Source organism: Orcinus orca, chromosome 12 (genome assembly GCF_937001465.1).
Source record: "Orcinus orca chromosome 12, mOrcOrc1.1, whole genome shotgun sequence".
Lineage (NCBI taxonomy): Eukaryota > Metazoa > Chordata > Mammalia > Artiodactyla > Delphinidae > Orcinus > Orcinus orca.
The window spans coordinates 69,297,873-69,317,500 of record NC_064570.1 but is presented as its reverse complement, the minus strand read 5'-3'; the positions used below and the strand labels follow the sequence as shown (position 1 = coordinate 69,317,500).

Below are 19,628 nucleotides of genomic sequence, written 5' to 3'. Positions count from 1 at the left end.
CCTTCACTGTCTTAATGAGCAGATAACCTTAAAAGATCCAATTTATACAATGCATTTACACACTTATTTTCGTATCTCAATACTGTTATTTGCTTATTTCATTAATTATACTCATTTCATTTTTCAAAACCCATGCATAGTAGCCTTTGGGATGGCAGTAATGGGCACTATGTATTGGTAAAGAAGTCTTTTTTCTGACACAAAGGAAACAAAGTCTATTATAATTGGAGATTTTATATTTCCTGCCTCAGAGAAAAATCTCTCCACCCTTTAACCAAACATACTGTCAAGACTTTGGGGCAGCTAATATTTAAAACACGTATTCAGGAGCACATTCTGTAAAATACAGTAGAAAATAACCTAGATTGATTTTTCGTTTATTATGCAAAGGTCCAGTTGTTTAGAATTACAATTAGTTTCACAAGTATGGTCAACAGCAAGAGCTCAATAAACATTTTTGGAGATTCTCGGCATTTTTCTTTGACTCAAAGCTTTCAAGTTAAACTTCAAGTCCTCTTTAAAAGGTAAAGGCATGTTACAGATTTGTTCACCTGTTATTCACCAGTTAATCAATATTAAAATCTGTACAACTGTCACTTACATTTGATTCTTTGCAGCTTGCCTCTGAGCTTTTCTTTCTTTCCTTTTCTGATCTGGTGGCTTAGCAAAAACAATTTCAATATTTTCTCCCTCCAAGTCTTTGCCATTCATTTCTTCCATAGCCTTAAAAAAGTAGGTACTGATCAATACAAGAGACCTTTCACAACTATGATTCATTTAAAGTTAAAAAAATCATTTACTATTAACACTAGAAGGATGAGATAAAATAGGATTCTTGATTTCATTTAAAGATCCAGCTCTTCAACTATTAATCTTTTTGACTTAGTTTAGTAAGTTATGCGATTTGCTAAGGCCAATAAGGTTAGCTTGAGTAATTATATGACCTCTGAGTTTCCTTCAATTTTCTAAAACATTCTGATTTTAGGATGACTAAAAATCATTAGTCTAAGTTAGATGCCTATGATAATTCCCCCAGTTATTTACCTTGACAGCACCATCTCGCTCATCAAAATGAATGAAAGCATAATCTTTTAATTTCTTCACTCGTTCCAGTTTCCCAAACTGACTAAATGCCTTTTCTAAAATCTCTTCTGTTACAGTATTGGCCAGGTTGCGTACGAACAGCACTTTTACCTGAAATTTAAGAAAGAAACAGAAACTTCCTATGTATTTCCAAAGGATTCAGTTTCCAAGATGCCACCATCCCAACCCTGCAAACTTAACTTTAGTCACAACCCATTAGAGGAGTACCAGAAATATAAAATATAGACTAAAATTTCAACTCATTTGGGTAAAATACCAAGGAGCATGCTGCTGGATCTAATGGGCAAAAAATCTGAACATTCTCACCAAAGATATACAGATGGTGAATAAGCATAGGAAGAGATGCTCAATTATCATGTCATTAGGGAATTGCAAATTAAAACAGTGAGATATCATTACAAGCCTGTTACAGTGACCGGCCAAAATCTAAGACACTAACACCATCGAATGCTTTTGAGAATACTGAACAACATATTCACTGCATTAGAATGCAAAATGGTATAATTTGGCAGCTTCTTACAAAACTAAACATACTTTCATACCATATGATTCACCAGTCACACTCCTTGGTATTTACCCAAAAGAGGTGAAAACGCGTCCACACAAAACCCTGTATATGCATGCTTATAGCACCTTAATTCATAATTGCCAAAACTTGAAAGCAACCAAGCTGTCCTTCAGTAGGTGACTGGATAAACTATAATAAATCCAGACAATGGAATATTACTTAACATTAAACAAGAAATGAGCTATCAAGCCATGAAAAGACATGGAGGAACCTTAAATGTAAAAGAAGCTGTCTTAAATGGCTACATACTATATGATTCCAACTATGTGACATTTGGGAAAAGACAAAACTATGGAGACAGTAAAAAGGGCAATGGGTGCCAGGGATGAGGGGACGAGAGATGAAAAGGCAATCACAGAGGATTCTTAAGGCAATGAAAATATTCTGTATGATACTACAATGGTGGATACAACATACATTTGTCAAACCCACAGGATGCAGAACACCAAAAGGGAATCCTAACGTAAACACTGAGTTATACTAATGAGTCGATTTAGATTCACTGATTATGACAAATGTACCCCTTTGGTGAGGACACTGATCGTGCAGGAGGCTGCACAGCTATGTGGGCAGGTGTGCGGCTGCACAGCTGTGTGGGCAGGTGTGCGGCTGCACAGCTATGTGGGCAGGTGTGTGGCTGCAGAGCTATGTGGGCAGGTGTGCGTATGGGAAATTGCTGTACTTGCTGCTCAAAAAACAAAACATGCTACGCACAGGACTTTTCATTAGTTATTATTTTACAATTAAAATGGACGTGGTTATTTCCTAATAACGTGAACACCATGCCATCTGAAATAGCTGTTGAACTTAACACAGGGAGTCAAAACTAACTGGGACCTGCTTTTGAAACCCTGAAGAGAGGAAACAATATTCAAAACACTGGTAAGATAAAGTCTTCAATCCTGAAAGCTCCTCAAGTACAACTACAAATTTAACCTTTTGGCTAAGAAACACTATCACTTCCTCCTAAAATACCTGAAGTAGCATCTGAATTTCTTAATCTAAAGGGCTGACCAATGAGAGCTTAATAAGCCAAAGGAAAAAAGAATGAATCCTAAGTATTTTCTGTCCTCAAAAACATTTACCCTTTAATATTCACTGTTCTGACACTTCACACTCCTCTCTTGATTTTAGTAAACTAGTTGTATTTCCTAGCCTATCGTCATTAAGGAGGATTCTTTAAAAGGTTAGAATAACTTAACTGCAAACTGCACTGGTAAAGTGTTGACTCAAGAGATGTTTGTTTTCATAGATGTCTCAACTGACTGCTGAAGCACGATACCTAATAATAGCTAAACCTTTTAACTGCAGCAGCTCTGCTGAGGCCAGTACAGTTCACTATTTTTAGGAGTAGGACTTTTAACACAAAAACCATGTAATCTTAATGGCGCCACTCTCAAAAACTCAAAGAAACTGCTCTTCGAATCCACACAAAAATGAAAGAGAATCATCTCCACTGCATGTAGGCTACCTACTTTATCATAAGAGTATGATGGCTACACAACTGTAGCTGACGGTCCATGAATAAATTCCTATATTCACCCTCCATGCACTTGTTATTTATTTCTGGTGTGTGGCCTTTAACACAGAACCCTTCTCTCACTTTCAAAAATATGGTTTAAGGAAGCACACACAAGTTTCCCTCCACTCTCTAAAGCCTACCCCTGCTCCCAGCAACACCACAAAAAATTTTTTAACTCAACTGTCATTACCTTTGCCATAACTTCAGGATCGGGATCTTCTATAGGATCAGCCCATTCAACAGTTCCAACATTTCCCCAGACCTTGACTTTACCACTCATTAACCTACGTCTTGCCTGGGCAGCTGTTTTGTGATCTTCATATTCAAGAAAGCAAAAGCCTCTGTTTTTTTTCTTGTCGTCTGGTTGGTGGTATAAAATGACGTCTGTAAGACCCTCTGAAAGTAAGCAACAATTCCAGAGAAATTAGATAAAATAAGCAAAAATAAGCAGATCAAAAGATTTATTTTTCTAATATTATACCTGAATATCAGAATGAAAAATAATCTCTTATCTTTACCAGGGACTCTCAAAAAACCGGTCCAGATAATTCACCTAATCCACACTTTCCAAGTGTTCCTAATGCAAAAATCCCCAAGAAAAGAAAATGTATTCTTTTTACTTAGACCTGAGGACTATTCTGCTTCCATTTATCAGATGACAGAGAGGTATGAAATCTATACAAAGCTGTTTTAGGAAAACCAGGAGTATAAGTCAGACATGGTTAGAAATTTTTCTCTGCTTCCATTAATTAGATGACAGAGAGGTATGAAATCTTTACAAAGCTGTTTTAGGAAAACCAGAAGTATAAATCAGACATGGTTAGAAATTTTTCACCCCATGCAAGTAAAAACTAATTTTTTAATGGCACTTTTCTGGCCTCAGACATGGTTTTACTTCAAATGAAATAGAGACTATCTTAGTATTGTATAAGAATTTCAAATGTTCCTGGAAATTGGTAACAGGCTGATAATTTGCTAAATATTCTAGGCAGACAAAACTATTTTTTCTAGTTTCCAAATGACAAAAGCCTGTCACTTGGAAACTTATAAAAAATGCTTTACAATTCAAAGAAATTACACCATACTGACAAAGTATAATCTCTGCTTATAGCAAGAGTACTTACCATTCCTGTAATTTGGAAAATCAGGTTATTACTTATCAAACATTTTTACTAAGAATGTCAACTAGCACCTCAAAATGCATAAAAACACAGAAAGAAATACAATTTTCCAAAACAGGGGAAGCACAACAATGATTCTGCAGACTGAGTTCAAATCCCAGCCGTATTCCTTACTAACTACATAACATTCAGCAAGTTATTTCCCAAAACCTTCTATTTCTTTATCTGAAAAATGGACCTACTCATCTTATATGGCTATAGTGATAATACGAGTCAATAAATGCAGTGCTTAAAACAGTGCTTGGCACACAAAAGCATGACATTACCTTAAGTATTAGAAGTTGAACCTCCTTCCAAGTAAACCCAACTTACCTGTTACTTTGCTAAATTCTTCAAGAATCTGTTCCTTGGTTTTACTCTTAGGAATAGAGCCCACAAAAAGCCTGTTGTTGGCAACGGAGATGCAGACACCAATGTGTTTTCCAGAACGAATTTCATGATTATTATACTGAAAGGCGGAAAAGTGCATGTTTTAAAAATACTTAAAATATCCTACTATAGGTGCTCATTATAGAAAGATATGCAAATCCCATACACAAAAGCAAAATCTTTTAACAAATTAAAACTTCAACACTTAGGTTTATCAAGTATTTTTATCCTTTAAAAAATTATAATCTGAGACAGGAAGATTGTACTGACAAAACACACTAACCAAGTTTATGAATTAAAGCAAAAAATTGTCAAGTCCTTGAAATTTAGCAAATTTGGTAAGAATCTAGTCTGTAAGCAGCTTAAATTCCAAATTACTGATTCCACAATACCTTATTTTCTACTTAAATTCATCCTTCCGACTAGTTATTCTCATGCAAGGGAAACAGATTCCAGTGCCAGCAAGCTTTCTGCCTTTCTATTAATCAGCGCTTAAATCTTATTTTTCCATCTCCCCTAATCACTTGTAAAAAGTTACAATAAGGGATTTCTGGCTTCAAATACTTAAATCTAAAAGGAGAACCTTGTTATTCTGAATCAGATCTAACTTTCTCCCCCATTTTATTTTCACCAAGCCTACAATGAAGTTGGAGAAAGACAAGTAGATTATGGTAAACTACTATAAAACTACAGTAAAAAGTAAACAATCTTCAAGTAACCATATTCCATGAAACGGAATACCGCAGAGGCAAAACCCAAAAAGTTCCTATCCCTGTTATTCCCATTCTTGCGTAACAGGTATATCAGGTATAAGTGAAGAAAATACAGACAAGTCAGAAAACTGATTCCTCCCTCTCCCTTTTTCTCCATCTCCAGATATTCAAAATTAAACATGAAGTTCAAACATCCTTCCTTCAGTTCAGAACAGTTTTGTACTTTTTACCCCACCGACTCCGTTCACGCTTATCCGAGTCTCTGGGCATCATGATCTCAGGATTCTCTCTATGCTTTACACTTATGCTGGTGACATTTTTTTTTAAATCACAACTTTGCCTATTGAAAAAGAATCCCACAATGGACTCCGCATCAGCAAAACAAAGTTTAAACGCTTGGATGTCATTAAGTCCGTCCTAAAATCCCTACCACTTCTCCCTTTTCTCCACAGTACTATAATCTCGGCTATTTACATCAGTTCTCAAACAGTTTTCATACTGCTCAACCTCTGACTATAACGCTTTCCCTGAAACTTCACCATCTAAACAACTCTGCATACCTGTAGATTTGAGCTCAACCAAATATTCTGCAATCCCTAAATCCTATAAAGGCCAACAAAAACACCCTTCTATGTTAACACAGATCAGCAGTTTCCAACAGGAGTGATTTGCTGCCCTCCGACACACACACATTTTGGTCAACTAGAGGTGGGGTTTGCTGTTGGTATTTAGTGGGTAGGTAGAGGCCAGAGATGTTATTAAACATCCTACAATTCACAAAATAGTCCAGCATAATAAGAAGTTATGTACTCTAAAACATTAATAGTGTTGAGGTTAAGAAATCCTGCCCTGGACTTCATTTTCTCATACCATTTATATTCTATTTAGACCAAACACCTCTTAAAAATAAAAATATGCGGTTACAGGCAGATATTAGACCCATGGCTGAATCCACCATTGCATGGGATTATGGACAAGTAGACTACAATACCCTATTACACAAACAAGTTAACTTTAGAACACAATAAACTGCTTTACGACATGTACATTCCCTAGATTTTTATATCTAAGGATCAAGTAGCCAGCCTTAGTGACAAATCAATGGCTTTCAATCTGGTCATTTAGTCTGTAACTCCAGAAATTGACAAAAACAATTAAAATCAGAAAAAGAATGGAAGGAAATACAAAGTTTTAAAAAGGGAGAAAGAGGAGTTATTTTGAAGATGACAATTTGCTATCATTTTCCCTTTATTGTATTTCTTTCCAAATATTCTAAGAGCAGAGACTATTTACTTAACAATGCTGCCTCAAAATAGTAATGACTGTTTCTATTATTATCTACAAAAGAAAAGTTTCTTCCTTTCTAACCTATCCTCACTATGGTTAATCAAGGCGGGGTAGGTAGAAGGTATTTAAATGACTGTAGTCTCTGAACAATATGAAGACATGAATATTTAGTAGGATTTATAAAGAAAACTAACTTTTCATCCACATTTTTTTAATTTAAAAAATTGGAACAATTATAGCTGACCCATAGAGAGTAAACTGGCTCTCCAATGAAAAGAAGTCATTAAAGGAGCAAAGGTGACCCTCTGCACATAGCATACTGTCCAAATAAAGCAAACGTGCCTAGACATAAACATTCCTTAAAGAAATGCCCCATCTACAGGTTAAGCATGCACTTTTATAAGTATATTTGAGTTGCTTAACTTTTCTCACTCTAGCATTTTTAAGACCAATCTATCACCTTAAATTCGAAAATAAACTTTGCATCCTAGCAGGTGTTAGCAGGTGAGTTAACAGTGACTTGGATGGTAGAAAAACATTACCAAAACAACTGTTCTGATCCTTAATAGATTCTAATTTAATGCTGATAAACCCTTACTCTCAAGGGTTAGTAATCAGGACGATATGATAGTATCAAAATAAAAAAGAAAACGTAATCTTTTCCAAACTCTAGAAGAATAGGCACTGAAGTTAACAAATTTTAGAAATCTAGCTTTCAGATCCAGTAACAGTGAGGTAACCAAATAAAATAAAGATGAACTTTGAACATTAACCAATGCAGTTTCAGTATTTCGGAACACCAAAATGAGTTGTACAGTCTGGAACATTCCCATCATCTATGTTCAAAATATCAATTCACTCTTTCCTTCCCTTATAGCCAATCAGTTATCAAATCCCCAGAAATTCAGCAATCTCGGACTTAGAAAACTGATCCAGAAGTGGCTGCTCAGTCCTAACCCTTACAGCAGCAAAGCCGCTACCTCCCAAGCCCGTCCATTTAAGTCTTCTTTACCTTGAGCCAAACCTACTTCCTTAAAAATTCTACAATAAATCTATTTCCTCCTCCAAATGACAGCACTTCATATACCTGGCACACAATGCTTAGGACTCAATCCCCCTTCTATGCTTGGCTAATCATTACTTCTCTGAAATTGGGAACTGCCTCCCAGAGTGTCATCAAACAGTGACATCCATAACACAATCCTATAGAGGCAGACTGAGGAGTCTAGAGTAAGCTGGAGACTATTCTTACACTTCTAAACACCAGGCCTCTGCAACATGTAGTCCATGATTATCTTGGCTTATTTGGCAATCACACCACACCACTAACACACTACAGCTTACTTGTGGATTAGTCATGTATAGGACTTGACTCTCAGCCCCACTCAATTCCATCCTGCTGGTGTAAACTACTGTCCCAGGCTATCAAAATCTTTTCAGATCCTTATTTTGCCATCCATGGCATTAACCACTACATATAGATTCAAGTCACCAAACGTTCCAAGCAGTCCAACTATGCCCTCATTCGTATCACTGATTAAAAAAAAGAACCTATACCGTTATTTACATCATGCAACCCATACAAAGGCTCAAAACTTTAATAGCACCATGCAACTCAGCCCAGCAGTCATGCCTACTGCCTTCTAGCACTGACTCTATACAAGTTTTACCTCCCTTCCCACAAAACAGTGCTTCAACTATTCATCTATTTCCTTCACTGCCCTGCTCACACCTTTTTATCACAAAGCGTTCTCTAACAACCTCAACCGAAAGCAATCGATCCCTTCATCCCTCCTTTACCCTGTGAACCACATGCTTCCACTTTAATTGTAGTTAGCCTCTCAAGTCCTAGAAACACCGAAGTCAAGAACTGGATCAAACTACCTTGTATGGCCATAGTAAAAGTTTTCATGTTAAACACACTAAACACTTGCTAATTGCTACTAAAATATTCTGTCGACCTGTCTTGCCAGCTGCATTCATCAAAATGGTTGTACACTGGTGTATATAACCACTGTGGTGATAAACTATCAGTGGCTATTAAAGTCATAACCCTTAATGTGCAAATAGAGGTCAGTATTCCAGTCTTTGTAACAAAGGTATTTTCAGTAGGACACTTCCATTGTATAGGAACCATAATGGGCACTGCAGAGCCAGTAGCCCTGGGCTCCAATTCCAGCAGCACACCACACAAATACATATACACACTTGCCTGGTCAGCCAGTCAGGTTTTTTACCTAGTACCTACTCTATAATGGCACTGTTCTAAATGCTGGGGATACAGGAAAAAAGAGCAAATTTTCTGATGGGAAGAGAGAAGCAAATAATCTTTCAAAGTTAAAAAATAATTTTAAGTACATCTAAGCATTCCTTTTTTTATCATGTTCAGTATACTGTCATGGGGCAACTGGGTGGTAAGCCTTTCTTAGAAAGGCCTTCTAAGAAAACCTGATTGATAAGACAGCAGCTGTGCTAACTGGGAGAAGTGGGAGAAAGAACAGAAGGCAGCCTTGAGATGGAAATGCTCATAGCTTTTGTGGAGGACAAAAAAGGCAAAGTGTGGATGGAAGGGTAATAAAGAAGAATGGGAAGAGAGAGGTAAGCAAAAACCTGATCAGATAGAACCTTGTTTAGAAGCCATTATTAGAGTTTTCAGCATGGGACTGTTGCGATCTAATCTACACAGCTAAAAGGTAAGACTGTAAAGGAGCAATGGAAAGCACTGAGACTAGCTAGAAGGATTCTTCAAATGGTACCTTAGGCTAGGATGGTAGCAGGAAGATGGTACAAATTGGTTAGATGCCAAAAATAAATTTGGCAGTATAGACGACTTACACTCTGAACTCCTTTTAACACTACCTAAACCACTACATAATTTAAAGAATCAGGCTACCTGGCAACATAACTTATACTGCTGGCTTAAATTGTTATGTCTAATTAACGATAAGCACACGCTAAACAAACCTGGTATCAAACTAAACAAGTACGGCTCTGGGCAAGCCACCCAGACTATTTATTCTACTGCAAAAGGAAGATATTTCACTTACCTTGAAGAATGAGTTGAAGTGATCTTTAAAGGTAATAATGTAGCACCTAGCACAGCTCCTGTGCCTCAACAAGCACAAGTGGTAGCTATTATTCACCTTTTCACAAATTTAAATCTTGCTTCCTTAGCTACATTGTCATCATTTAGGGATGAATTTTCTTATTCCCCCAAATACAAGGCAGATGTTAGCTGAAAATAGGGTCATTAAGAAGTCTGCAGTTGCTTCTAACTTCATGCCTCTTCTTCAGCTGTTAACATCAACCCATTTGACAAATAATTCAGATGCAAACTTAAAATCTAGTCTTTTTTTGGGGGGGGTCGTTGTTGAATAACATCAAAAAATAAGGCTGAATATATAAACTATCTCAACTCAATCGAAGGTATTTCTCAAGACACAAAGTACAAGAAAGCAAAAAGATGGTGCTTCAATCTTGCCTCATCTATAATAACGTAAAAAAGGCATTTTCTCAACATCTGATTATGTGCAACTAGAACAACAGTTCAACTACCTTATATAAAAATTCACCTTGGATAAAGCTGTAATTCAAGTAGACTCGTGACATGATACAAGTAGAAGTAGTTTTCAAAATATGCTTCCTTAAAAAATACATTTAGGAAGGGTACTCACTTCCAGGAATCAAAACAAGGTAGCAAAAAACATCCTAATCAACTTCAGTTTTTTATTTCTCTAGAATGTTTCATTTCCTCAAAAGCCTAGTCCTTTCTTCTACTGTTGCATTAAGGCAAATCTCCCAATTCTATTATCACCATAGTCCTAGCTATGGTAAAGCATCCTTTTTAAAAAAGCAATGACAATACGTCCAATTCATCCCAGTGCTAAGAATACCCTTAAAAAGACAATAAAGCACAGAGCCTCCTATTCATCAGATAGTAAAAAATAATTATGCCCCCAGATAAGGACTCAAATCACAAACCCAGAAAAAAATGTTAAAAGATTTAGGACAAGAGCTAGCTCACAGACCAATCAAAATGGCTGTTTGGCTACCTGGAAATTTCTGTGTTACAGTTGAAAAACTTAACTACATTACTAAGACTACTCTAAGCCTACAGCAATGCAACTTTGGACTACATGATCTGTTAAGCCAAGGCAATTGCCCAAACTGAGACATATTTCATGTGTACTTATTGGCACTCAAAATAGTGATGTTAGGACTGGATTATATAACATCTTCTAATGATGTTTCTTTACTATAAGAATTCTGAACATCATCTAGAAATAAATTCTAGTGATGACCTACCATAATTAGTGTATTTTGGCAACAAAAATTAAGTAGTCTACAAATGTTTGTTTAATGATTCCTTTAAAAAATATTAATACACAAATCATTACTTGTAACACTAAATAATCACACCTATTAAGCAAAACTAAAGCTTTATGTAATACGTCATAAATAAACTGGATCTGACATCATTAAATTCTGTACTAGCTTTTTGCAGTAAGATAGTCTAATTGCCTTCTCAATCATTATGTATTTCAACACTAAAACTTACTGCTACTTTATTACTACCTAGCAAAACGTTCTATTCTTCTATAGATTCAACTGGATGACTCCTAAAGTATCTTTCCAGAACTCTAAAGAGTCCTCAGTTTTACCTGAACTGTTTAAACTAAAAACGTGACAGTTCAAAGGTTACCATTGAATGGACCCCTAGAGCTATACATACTCTCCCTTCTGAAATAGAAAGCACTCTTTGAAAGAAAAGAAAATCAGCCATGATTTAAAAAGAAATATCTAAACTCCTGAATTCTTTATTCTTCCCAAGTAGCATACTTTTCTAATTTTAACCTTTACAATGTTCAATTACACACACCAATGGAGAGATCCAAGCAATACAAAAAGCAAAACCAAGTAAGTATATTTGTTTTCTTTTTCTCCTTAAGGTTTGCCTTAAAATGTGATATATATGGGCTTCCCTGGTGGTGCAGTGGTTGAGAGTCCGCCTGCCGATGCAGGGGACACGGGTTCGTGCCCCGGTCCGGGAAGATCCCACATGCCGCGGAGCGGCTGGGCCCGTGAGCCATGGCCGCTGAGCCTGCGCGTCCGGAGCCTGTGCTCCGCAACGGGAGAGGCTACAACAGTGAGGCGCGCGTACCGCAAAAAAAAAAAAACAACAAAAAAAGTGATATATATGATGGTGAGGGAAGGAAAAATAAAATTCAGGATGAAATCACTCTAAGGAGTTCAAGTTTGCTTAGAAGTACCCATAAAACGTGTGTAAGTCAGATAACGCAAAACTAACAAACATCATCTGCTATAGTGAACCATTTACAAAAGTTCCTCCCCAGCTGTACTTTTTGATGTATTTCTTGGATTGAAATTAACTTCCATCTTCAACTACAAAACACAGAAACTACCTGTCACAGAATTTAATAAAACTAATTTGAAGGAGAATTATATAAGCCATAGTTTGAAACATTAAAATTCTTTAAACTGGGAAAATAACTAGGTCCTCACCCGACATCTAGTACTTTTAAATCAGACACTGCCATTCAACATAAAATCCTTTATTTCATTAACTAGAAAGTTATCATCACAATGTCTTTGTGAAACATTTTCAAAAAAGGGACAGCCAGATATGGTCCTTTAAGAGCCCTATCTACTACAGTTACTTTCTTAAACCTTTTAACACTCCTTAAAAAAAAAAAAATCGCTAAGCCAAATTCAAAGCACCAGTAACTTCAACTCCACCACACTACCTTATACATCCTGAGTCAGTTCAACTATACATGCAAAAAATACTGCTACAATGTGTACATAGAAAATGGGACAGTGCCTAATCAGCACTTCAAAAACCTTTGGTTAACACAATTAAGAAAAGTCCTGGCTTTAAATGAAAACAGAGAATGTGAAAACTGAAAAGAAAAAAAAACTCACCAGTTTAACAGCCTCCTGAGCTGCTTCTTTTGTACAAAAAGTGACAAACGCATAACCTCTATTGAGACCAGTTAGTGGATCCATCATTAGACGAAGATCCCATATAGGTCCAGCTTTTTCAAATAATGGAACAAGTTCATCCTCAAACAGATCTCTTGGGATCTTCCCTACAAATATCTGTAAATTAAATATGAAGTAAAAACCATGGAGAGTTTCTTTAGGGAACCAGACACCTGTACATTTACTACAAAGGGTACAAGTTTTTAGTCTCTTTACCTCAGTGCCAACAGAAGGCTGCTGACCTGAATAAACGGAATCTGGAGGCGGTCCCCCATACTTCCTCTGTCCAGTGGTCACATCGAGTGTGTATCCTGTTCTTTCCAAGAGCGCCTTAAAAAGTTCAAATGTCATCAATACATTTCATTCATGAGACCACACCCATACATTGAGCAGTTTAAAATCAATCTTGTTCAAATCTTTCCATGGATCTTTGCAACATTCCCTACTTACAGATTTCTGTTGTGTTTCAGAATTCCCCTTTTAATGTATGCTTGTAATTTATAATATGCCCTAATTTATAATGAAAATTTCAGGATCCTGGTCAAATTATTTTCTGGTCTCCAATTAATTACTGAGTAGTGCTCAGTGAACAACACTAAATATTGATCCGTCAACAACTTTCAAGGCAACGTGTACCTATTCGGCCCTTCTAAAAAAGGACTGCACCTAATTAAGCTGAAAATAATTCTCTCCTAAAGAAGGAGATGGATAACTTCTCTCTCCCAAATCTAGCTTTCTTACCCAATAAATTTCCCTGTAACCCACACTTCTAGGTACCTACCGCCATTCTGGGAGTTTCACCAACCTTTATAGAAATTACACTCCTCCAATTAAGTCCAGAAACTTAGGGGTTGCAGGAAAAATGACCTCTTATTCATCTGACATTCAAGTACCATGCTTCACAGGACAGCATGGATCACTCAGAAAAAATGAGAGCCAAAATGATTTTGAAAACTTTATGAAGCTGCAACAATGTGACATAACCTCTATGTATTACCTCCCTAAAAGTGAACTGTTAAATTTACACAACTCATATTTACTCAGAGCATTAAAAATTTCTCTTCATCTTCTATTATAAGCAAAAAGACTAGAAAAAAGTTAGCCTAAGGAAAAAACAAGAATTATTCCTTTTCCACCATCGCACCCACAAAGCACAAAACTGGTTTTCTGAATAATAAAAGCAACCCAATAATTAGATGATAAATTCTGAAATAAAAAGAAACACTAGGCACAGGACAAAACTTATCAAAATGCTGTTAAGTGATTTGGGGGTCACTTTAGTCTTTGAAAATGAAAACACCTAGATAGATTTTAAATACTTTCTACCCAAAGAACATAAAATATATTATGAAAACACACTGTAACTGATAACTCCTTTATTCCTAAATTGTCTTAACAGAAAAGCCCAGAAAGTGTTACATGTTTTAAGTAGTCTTTTTCTATTATCTCCAAATATATGTGCTTAACAGTGCAACATGGGTTAGTAACAAAAATAAACTCAAATCTATTACTATCACATAAACTAAACCATTAAATGGCTCCTTCTTCCCTTTTTCCCATAGGTAATCCCTGCGCTTCTTTCACTGTAATCTTTAAGTGACCCAAATAATACCTCTTATGTCACTCGCTGAAAACAAAAAGGAAAAACTTATTCCCTCTGAAAAACATCCTATAAAAATGTCTGTCTTCGACGTAGAGAAAATGGACTTGAGGACGCGGGGAGGGGAAAGGGTAAGCTGGGACAAAGTGAGAGAGTGGCATGGACATATACACACTACCAAATGTAAAATAGATAGCTAGTGGGAAGCAGCCACGTAGCACAGGGAGATCAGCTGGGTGCTTTGCGACCACCTAGAGGGGTGGGATTAGGAGGGTGGGAGGGAGATGCAAGAGGAAGGGGATATACGTTTGCACATAAGCTGATTCATTTTGTTATACAGCAGAAACTACAATAAAGATGTTAAAAGAAAAAAAGTCTGCCTTCTTGCCACAATTTAAGTCACACTAATGCTTTAAGCCACTCCCTTCCAAAGATAGAACGGAATCTCACAAACAAAATTTTCAATTTTTCATAAAATTTTAATAACTGTCTCAGTATAGACTTAATTGCAACTGATTAATTACAATGAGTAACAACTATATTCCATTTCTTTGGAAAAACTACTTATAGCTCAAACACAATTCACCCACAGCTACAACTGCAAAAGGCTCAAACTTATAGATAGCCTTAACGTCTAACTCCATATTCCAAGCTTCTCTCTTCCCACAGCATTAAAACACACCTGACACCTCTATTGTTCCTAGTAACTTATTTTCTTAAACCATAACCCTTGGTTCAAGAGCAGTGGCACACTGTATTAAGAGTACCAGATTAAAACTAGTATGATCACCGTCATATTTTCTATGAACTAAAAACTCAACACAACTAAAAAACACCAAGATCAAAACCTAGTTGACTTTGAGGCCATTTACTCTTCTGACTTTGGGGGTGGGGGGAGCGCAAAGGAAACCTACCCTCAGCCTCAGTTTCCTCATTTACATTTCCACAGTAATCCATTTTATCCTTAAAAGCTGCTTCTAGAAATGAACAAATTGGCCTTAAAAACCCATACTAATGGAAAGAAAAGAAGGCAGTGTTAAAATACTAAACCCATTTAATTTGGGGGCTTGAGAATCCTAAGAAAAGCAGTCAGCTGCTAAATGCACACACTCCACCAGTATAAGGTGAGCAGATCCCCTCCCATTTTGGTTCCACTGTCAGTTAATCTGGACTTGCAGGTTTCTAAAAAAATATGGTGGCTGTATTTCTCTAAATCTTTTATTTAGAATACCAATAACAGATTTAAGAAACAGTAGCTAGCTAAGAAAAACTTCAGAACTGTTTTAGAAACAAATTGTTAAAGGCAGGAAAAACAGTAATTACAAAAGATTAACAAATTATCTCATGGTCATTAACTCGCAACATCAAAAACCCCCACAAAAAACAGACAAAAAAACACGAAAAACAAAACACACACACCCATTTCACACCCAAGAAATATTTACCAAAGCTAGAAAATAGAAAAAAAAAAAAACTTTAAAACTGAAAGGAGTAAAAAAGAAAGTTTTTAAAGACATACCTTAATTTTTGCCTCATCTGGTCCTTTGCTAGAATCTGCTACTTTGGTCCCCTGTTTTTCTCTCTGCCTATAAGTCTTCATGACTCCACATAAAAAGGCACTTTTGTTCTGCAAACGAATTTTCCAATCATATTTAACAATAGTTATCTTAAACGTACCTAAATAAATAAAACTTGAACTATCAAAACTACTCAGGTTTTTTATTGTTTTTACACTGACACTAGATTAATGTTACCTGAACATGAGAGAGATCACTGTCTTTAAACTGCTGAAGAACTGCCAATGCGCCGTCTTCATTGAATTCTTTTAAAGCTTCGATAGCTCTTTCATCTAAATCGCTATGTGCAACCAGCCCTGGAGAAGAAAAAACTTAATTAATTGTCAACTTTTAATATTTTTAGAAGGTTTTTTTTTTAAAAAAGACCATGTTTGCCAATATAGGTGCCAACTAAGAATTCTTCCATGCCCCCTTATCTATATGATGAAAAACACACATACCTTAGCCATTCTGAACGGCATTATGAACTAAATAAGGCCTCTCAACCACTTTTTTTAAATCTTGTTCTGTGTCTAAATCAGACAATTCTGAACCCTATTTCTACAGCAAATATATAGGCTCACAAATTCTAAAACCAACCAACGAAGTACCGAGCATGACAAATGAACCTCTACTCAATTTCAAATACCACTAGAAAAAGCAAGAGCCACACGGAGACAGACTACAAGTCTACAGTTACCAAGTTATTTAACAAGAATCCTACTATAAAAATACCCCCAAAAAGTCACATGGCCTGCTTCCAATATTTAGCAGCTGTTGCTACCATCGTATACTTATCCATCTGGCCAGCCAGCCTTTACCTCCTAACCCTTTCTCTTCCCTCCCTCTATACACCTTAACCTCTAGTTCACAACTAGCACAACAAGGCAAAACTCCAGGTCCCACACTTATTGGAAACCACAAAAAGTTGCTATTTTAGCTCAAAGCCAGAAATCCAATAGAAAAATTTCATGATATAATTTTGCAAGTGTTAGTTCTTACCTGCAACGTAAATTTCATCTAGTTTTTCAGCAACTTTCTGTGGTAAACCAGCATCAAGCAATGTCTGAAAATTTTCTGAATGGATAACTGCAGAAGTAGTATCCATGGGCTCTTCAGTACCATTTCCATTAACATGTTCTGTAGCCATGTTTCCAGAGATCTGTTCAAACGCAATAAGCAAAATTAAACTAGGATCTTCAGAAAGGGTAGAGGACAATATGAGAGCCCCAATCTTTACATTCTCTACCAATTTCTACACCAGTCAGCCTGCACCTCCCTTTAAAGAGGCCTTACTTGAAAGTCACTGTCGCCTGACAAGCCACATTCGGAGCGCGGGGCACAGAAGGACGGATCCACTACGTTTTTCCTTAGCACCACCCCTGACTCACCTGCTAACACTCCCTAGGAAAAACCACATTACAAATGGAGCCCAACCAGCACGAGGACGAGCCAGCGTGCCACATGCAGCTGTGCCCGTACGGCGAACGAGGTGTGTGTGGAGCAAGCAAAGCTGGGCTTTTCCCTCTCAAAGGTAAACCCCCGAAGTGCGCGCTTTTCCCGCCTGCCGCTTAAAGATCGGTAACAACAGCCTGCGAAGAACAAAGCGCTCACACAAGCTACCTTCCCACCACCCAATTTCTCCACCCTTCACCCGCACACCCCAAAGCCCGCCCCCGACTCCGCATCCAGAGCGGCAGCCTCACCGCTGCGGCCCCCGAGAGCCCAGCAGAAACACGTGCTCTGCGCCTTCCAATGTCCTACAACTTCCTTCCACGAAAACCCACCGAGTCCCAGGCCAAGACCACCGTCACCGGCTCCCAACAGCAACCCCAAGCCGCGGCCGGAGCCCCCAGCAAGCAGCAGCAGCAGCAGCACAACCTCGCCCCTCGACACCGAGGCCGCGGCGGCGCCAGGCCACAGGCTCTCCCCGCCCCCCAGCGCCGCCGTCTCGGCCGTGACACATGGCTCTCTCTGCCCCGGGCGCCGGCGACCGCCGGCCGCCCGCCCGCCCCGCCGAGACGTGCGCCGCGGCGCGCGGTGCAAGCCCCCCACCCCTCGCCGGTCCCGGCAGCGACTGCGGCGCGGGGGCCGGCGGTGCCACCCCCGGGCCGGGGCCGACAAGCCGGCGGCGCGAGGGCGTTCCGCGAACTGCCCAACGCTCGCCGGACCCCGAGCACCACCCAACCCCGCCGCGCGGCTGCGGGACAGGACCGGCTCCTCTCCGCCCACTCCCGCGCCGCGGCGACGGCCACGACAGCACCAACTCCGCCGCTGCTCGTGGTCCGCGCGGGCCACGGGGGCGCCTCCTCCCTGGAGCGCCGCAGACAAAGCCCGAATGGCAGCAGCACATGGAAGGGAGAAGGAAGTGGCGGCGCGGGCCGCGGCCTACTCCCAAGCAGCCCCAGTCAACGTGCTCCCCTCTTCCTTGGAATCCATTTTCCAGAAAAGCCGGTTTCTCCCCGCACCGCCCTCCCACAGCTCACTCCACAATGTCACGGAGCTCCCCTCCCAGACCCGGGTCCCGGCGGTCGTTACCTCCCCGTCGGGCTGCGGTGGAGGAATCCTGTCCGAGGAGATCCGGTTGCGGGCAACGCGTGCTCGCTGCTCCCTGGGTCCGGCGCGAGTGGAGCTGTTGTAAAATGGCGGCCGAAGCTCACGCCGCTGGCAGCAAACCCGATCCAGTTCCACTCGCCTCCGAGCGCGCTCCCAGTGCGCGCGCGCGCCTCCGCGTGACCCCCCCCTTCCCTCCCCTCCCCTCCCTCGCGCGTCCGCTTCTCTCACTCACTCCTTCAGCCCCTGCCCGCCTCCAACTCCTCCTTCTCCTTCTCCCACCACCACCAGCCTCCGTCCGCCTCTCCTCTAGGCCTTTCTTCTTCCCCTCCCTGCTCCTTTCCCCAACCGCCCGCAGTGTTGTCCGCGGCCGCTCAGGCACAAGTGGCCGCCCTTCCCCTCCTCGCTTGCACGCTCGCACGCTCGCTCCCTGCCTCGCTCTCTCGGCCCCGTCCCCCCAGTCCCGGCCGACTCGGCTCCTCTCTTTCTCTCTCCCGCGCTGACGTGACGACGTAGCTTACGCCTCGGGACGCGCGCCCGCGGGCTCCGCCCCCACGCCCGCCACCTCCCTCGCTCCTCACCACACAGGAGGGCGCGAGACCCCGCCCTTCCGCTCCGGCGGCGGCGACGGAGGGGCCAAGAGTGAATGAAAGGCCCGCCCCTTCCCCTCCCGGCACTCCCCCTCCCGCGCCCCTCCGAGCGGGGCGGGGCGGGCCGGCTCAGCGTGTCCCACTCGTTCTCCTTTGTCAGGAGACAGGCATCTCCCCACCCCGCCCCACCCCACCCCCACCGCGGCACCACGCGCACGCCCCCCCAACCGAGCTCCCGCTCGCCCCACCCCCCGCCCCGTCCCGGACCGGCGGGGAACGGGGCGGGGGGCGCGGAACGCGAGCGCAGCTCCGCGGAGCGTACCCACCGGTCCGTGCGCGCCCGGCCCCCGCCCCGGGCGCCGCGGCCGCGTAGTCGTTCTAGGCGGTGTCCACGCCGCCGCCGCCCCGCGCTCTCCTCGCTCGGGAAGCTGCAGGCGCACGTGTCCCCCGGGGCGGGGCGAGGCAGACAATGGGGCGGCGGGGGAGGGGAGTGGCGCGGAGCCCGCGGACCTTTGGTCCACCTGGCCGGCGGGACTCGAGTGCGGGAGTCGCTCCTGGGAGACTGGGTCTCCCCGGCCGGAC

General features: G+C 40.7%; 1 protein-coding gene across 7 annotated transcripts in view; it reads right to left on the bottom strand.

Annotated features, from left to right (window-relative positions):
- SYNCRIP (synaptotagmin binding cytoplasmic RNA interacting protein) overlaps positions 1-19,393 on the bottom strand; it is a 28,984-nt gene extending 9,591 nt beyond the window's left edge. The window contains exons 1-10 of one of the 7 annotated variants that reach the window (XM_033428494.2): positions 19,373-19,393; positions 16,906-17,065; positions 16,102-16,220; positions 15,867-15,974; positions 12,964-13,077; positions 12,688-12,864; positions 4,688-4,823; positions 3,385-3,590; positions 1,045-1,194; positions 602-723 (exon numbers count right to left, since the gene is read on the bottom strand). In XM_033428494.2, the coding sequence (XP_033284385.1) occupies positions 602-723; positions 1,045-1,194; positions 3,385-3,590; positions 4,688-4,823; positions 12,688-12,864; positions 12,964-13,077; positions 15,867-15,974; positions 16,102-16,220; positions 16,906-17,053 (1,280 nt within the window). In that variant the 5' untranslated portion in view covers positions 17,054-17,065; positions 19,373-19,393. Of the gene's footprint in view, positions 1-601; positions 724-1,044; positions 1,195-3,384; positions 3,591-4,687; positions 4,824-12,687; positions 12,865-12,963; positions 13,078-15,866; positions 15,975-16,101; positions 16,221-16,905; positions 17,066-18,441; positions 19,076-19,372 lie in introns of those variants that run through there. The other 6 variants (XM_004270059.4, XM_004270055.4, XM_012533112.3 and 3 more) reach the window with 6 other exon arrangements.
- Between the last annotated feature and the right edge of the window lie 235 nt (positions 19,394-19,628).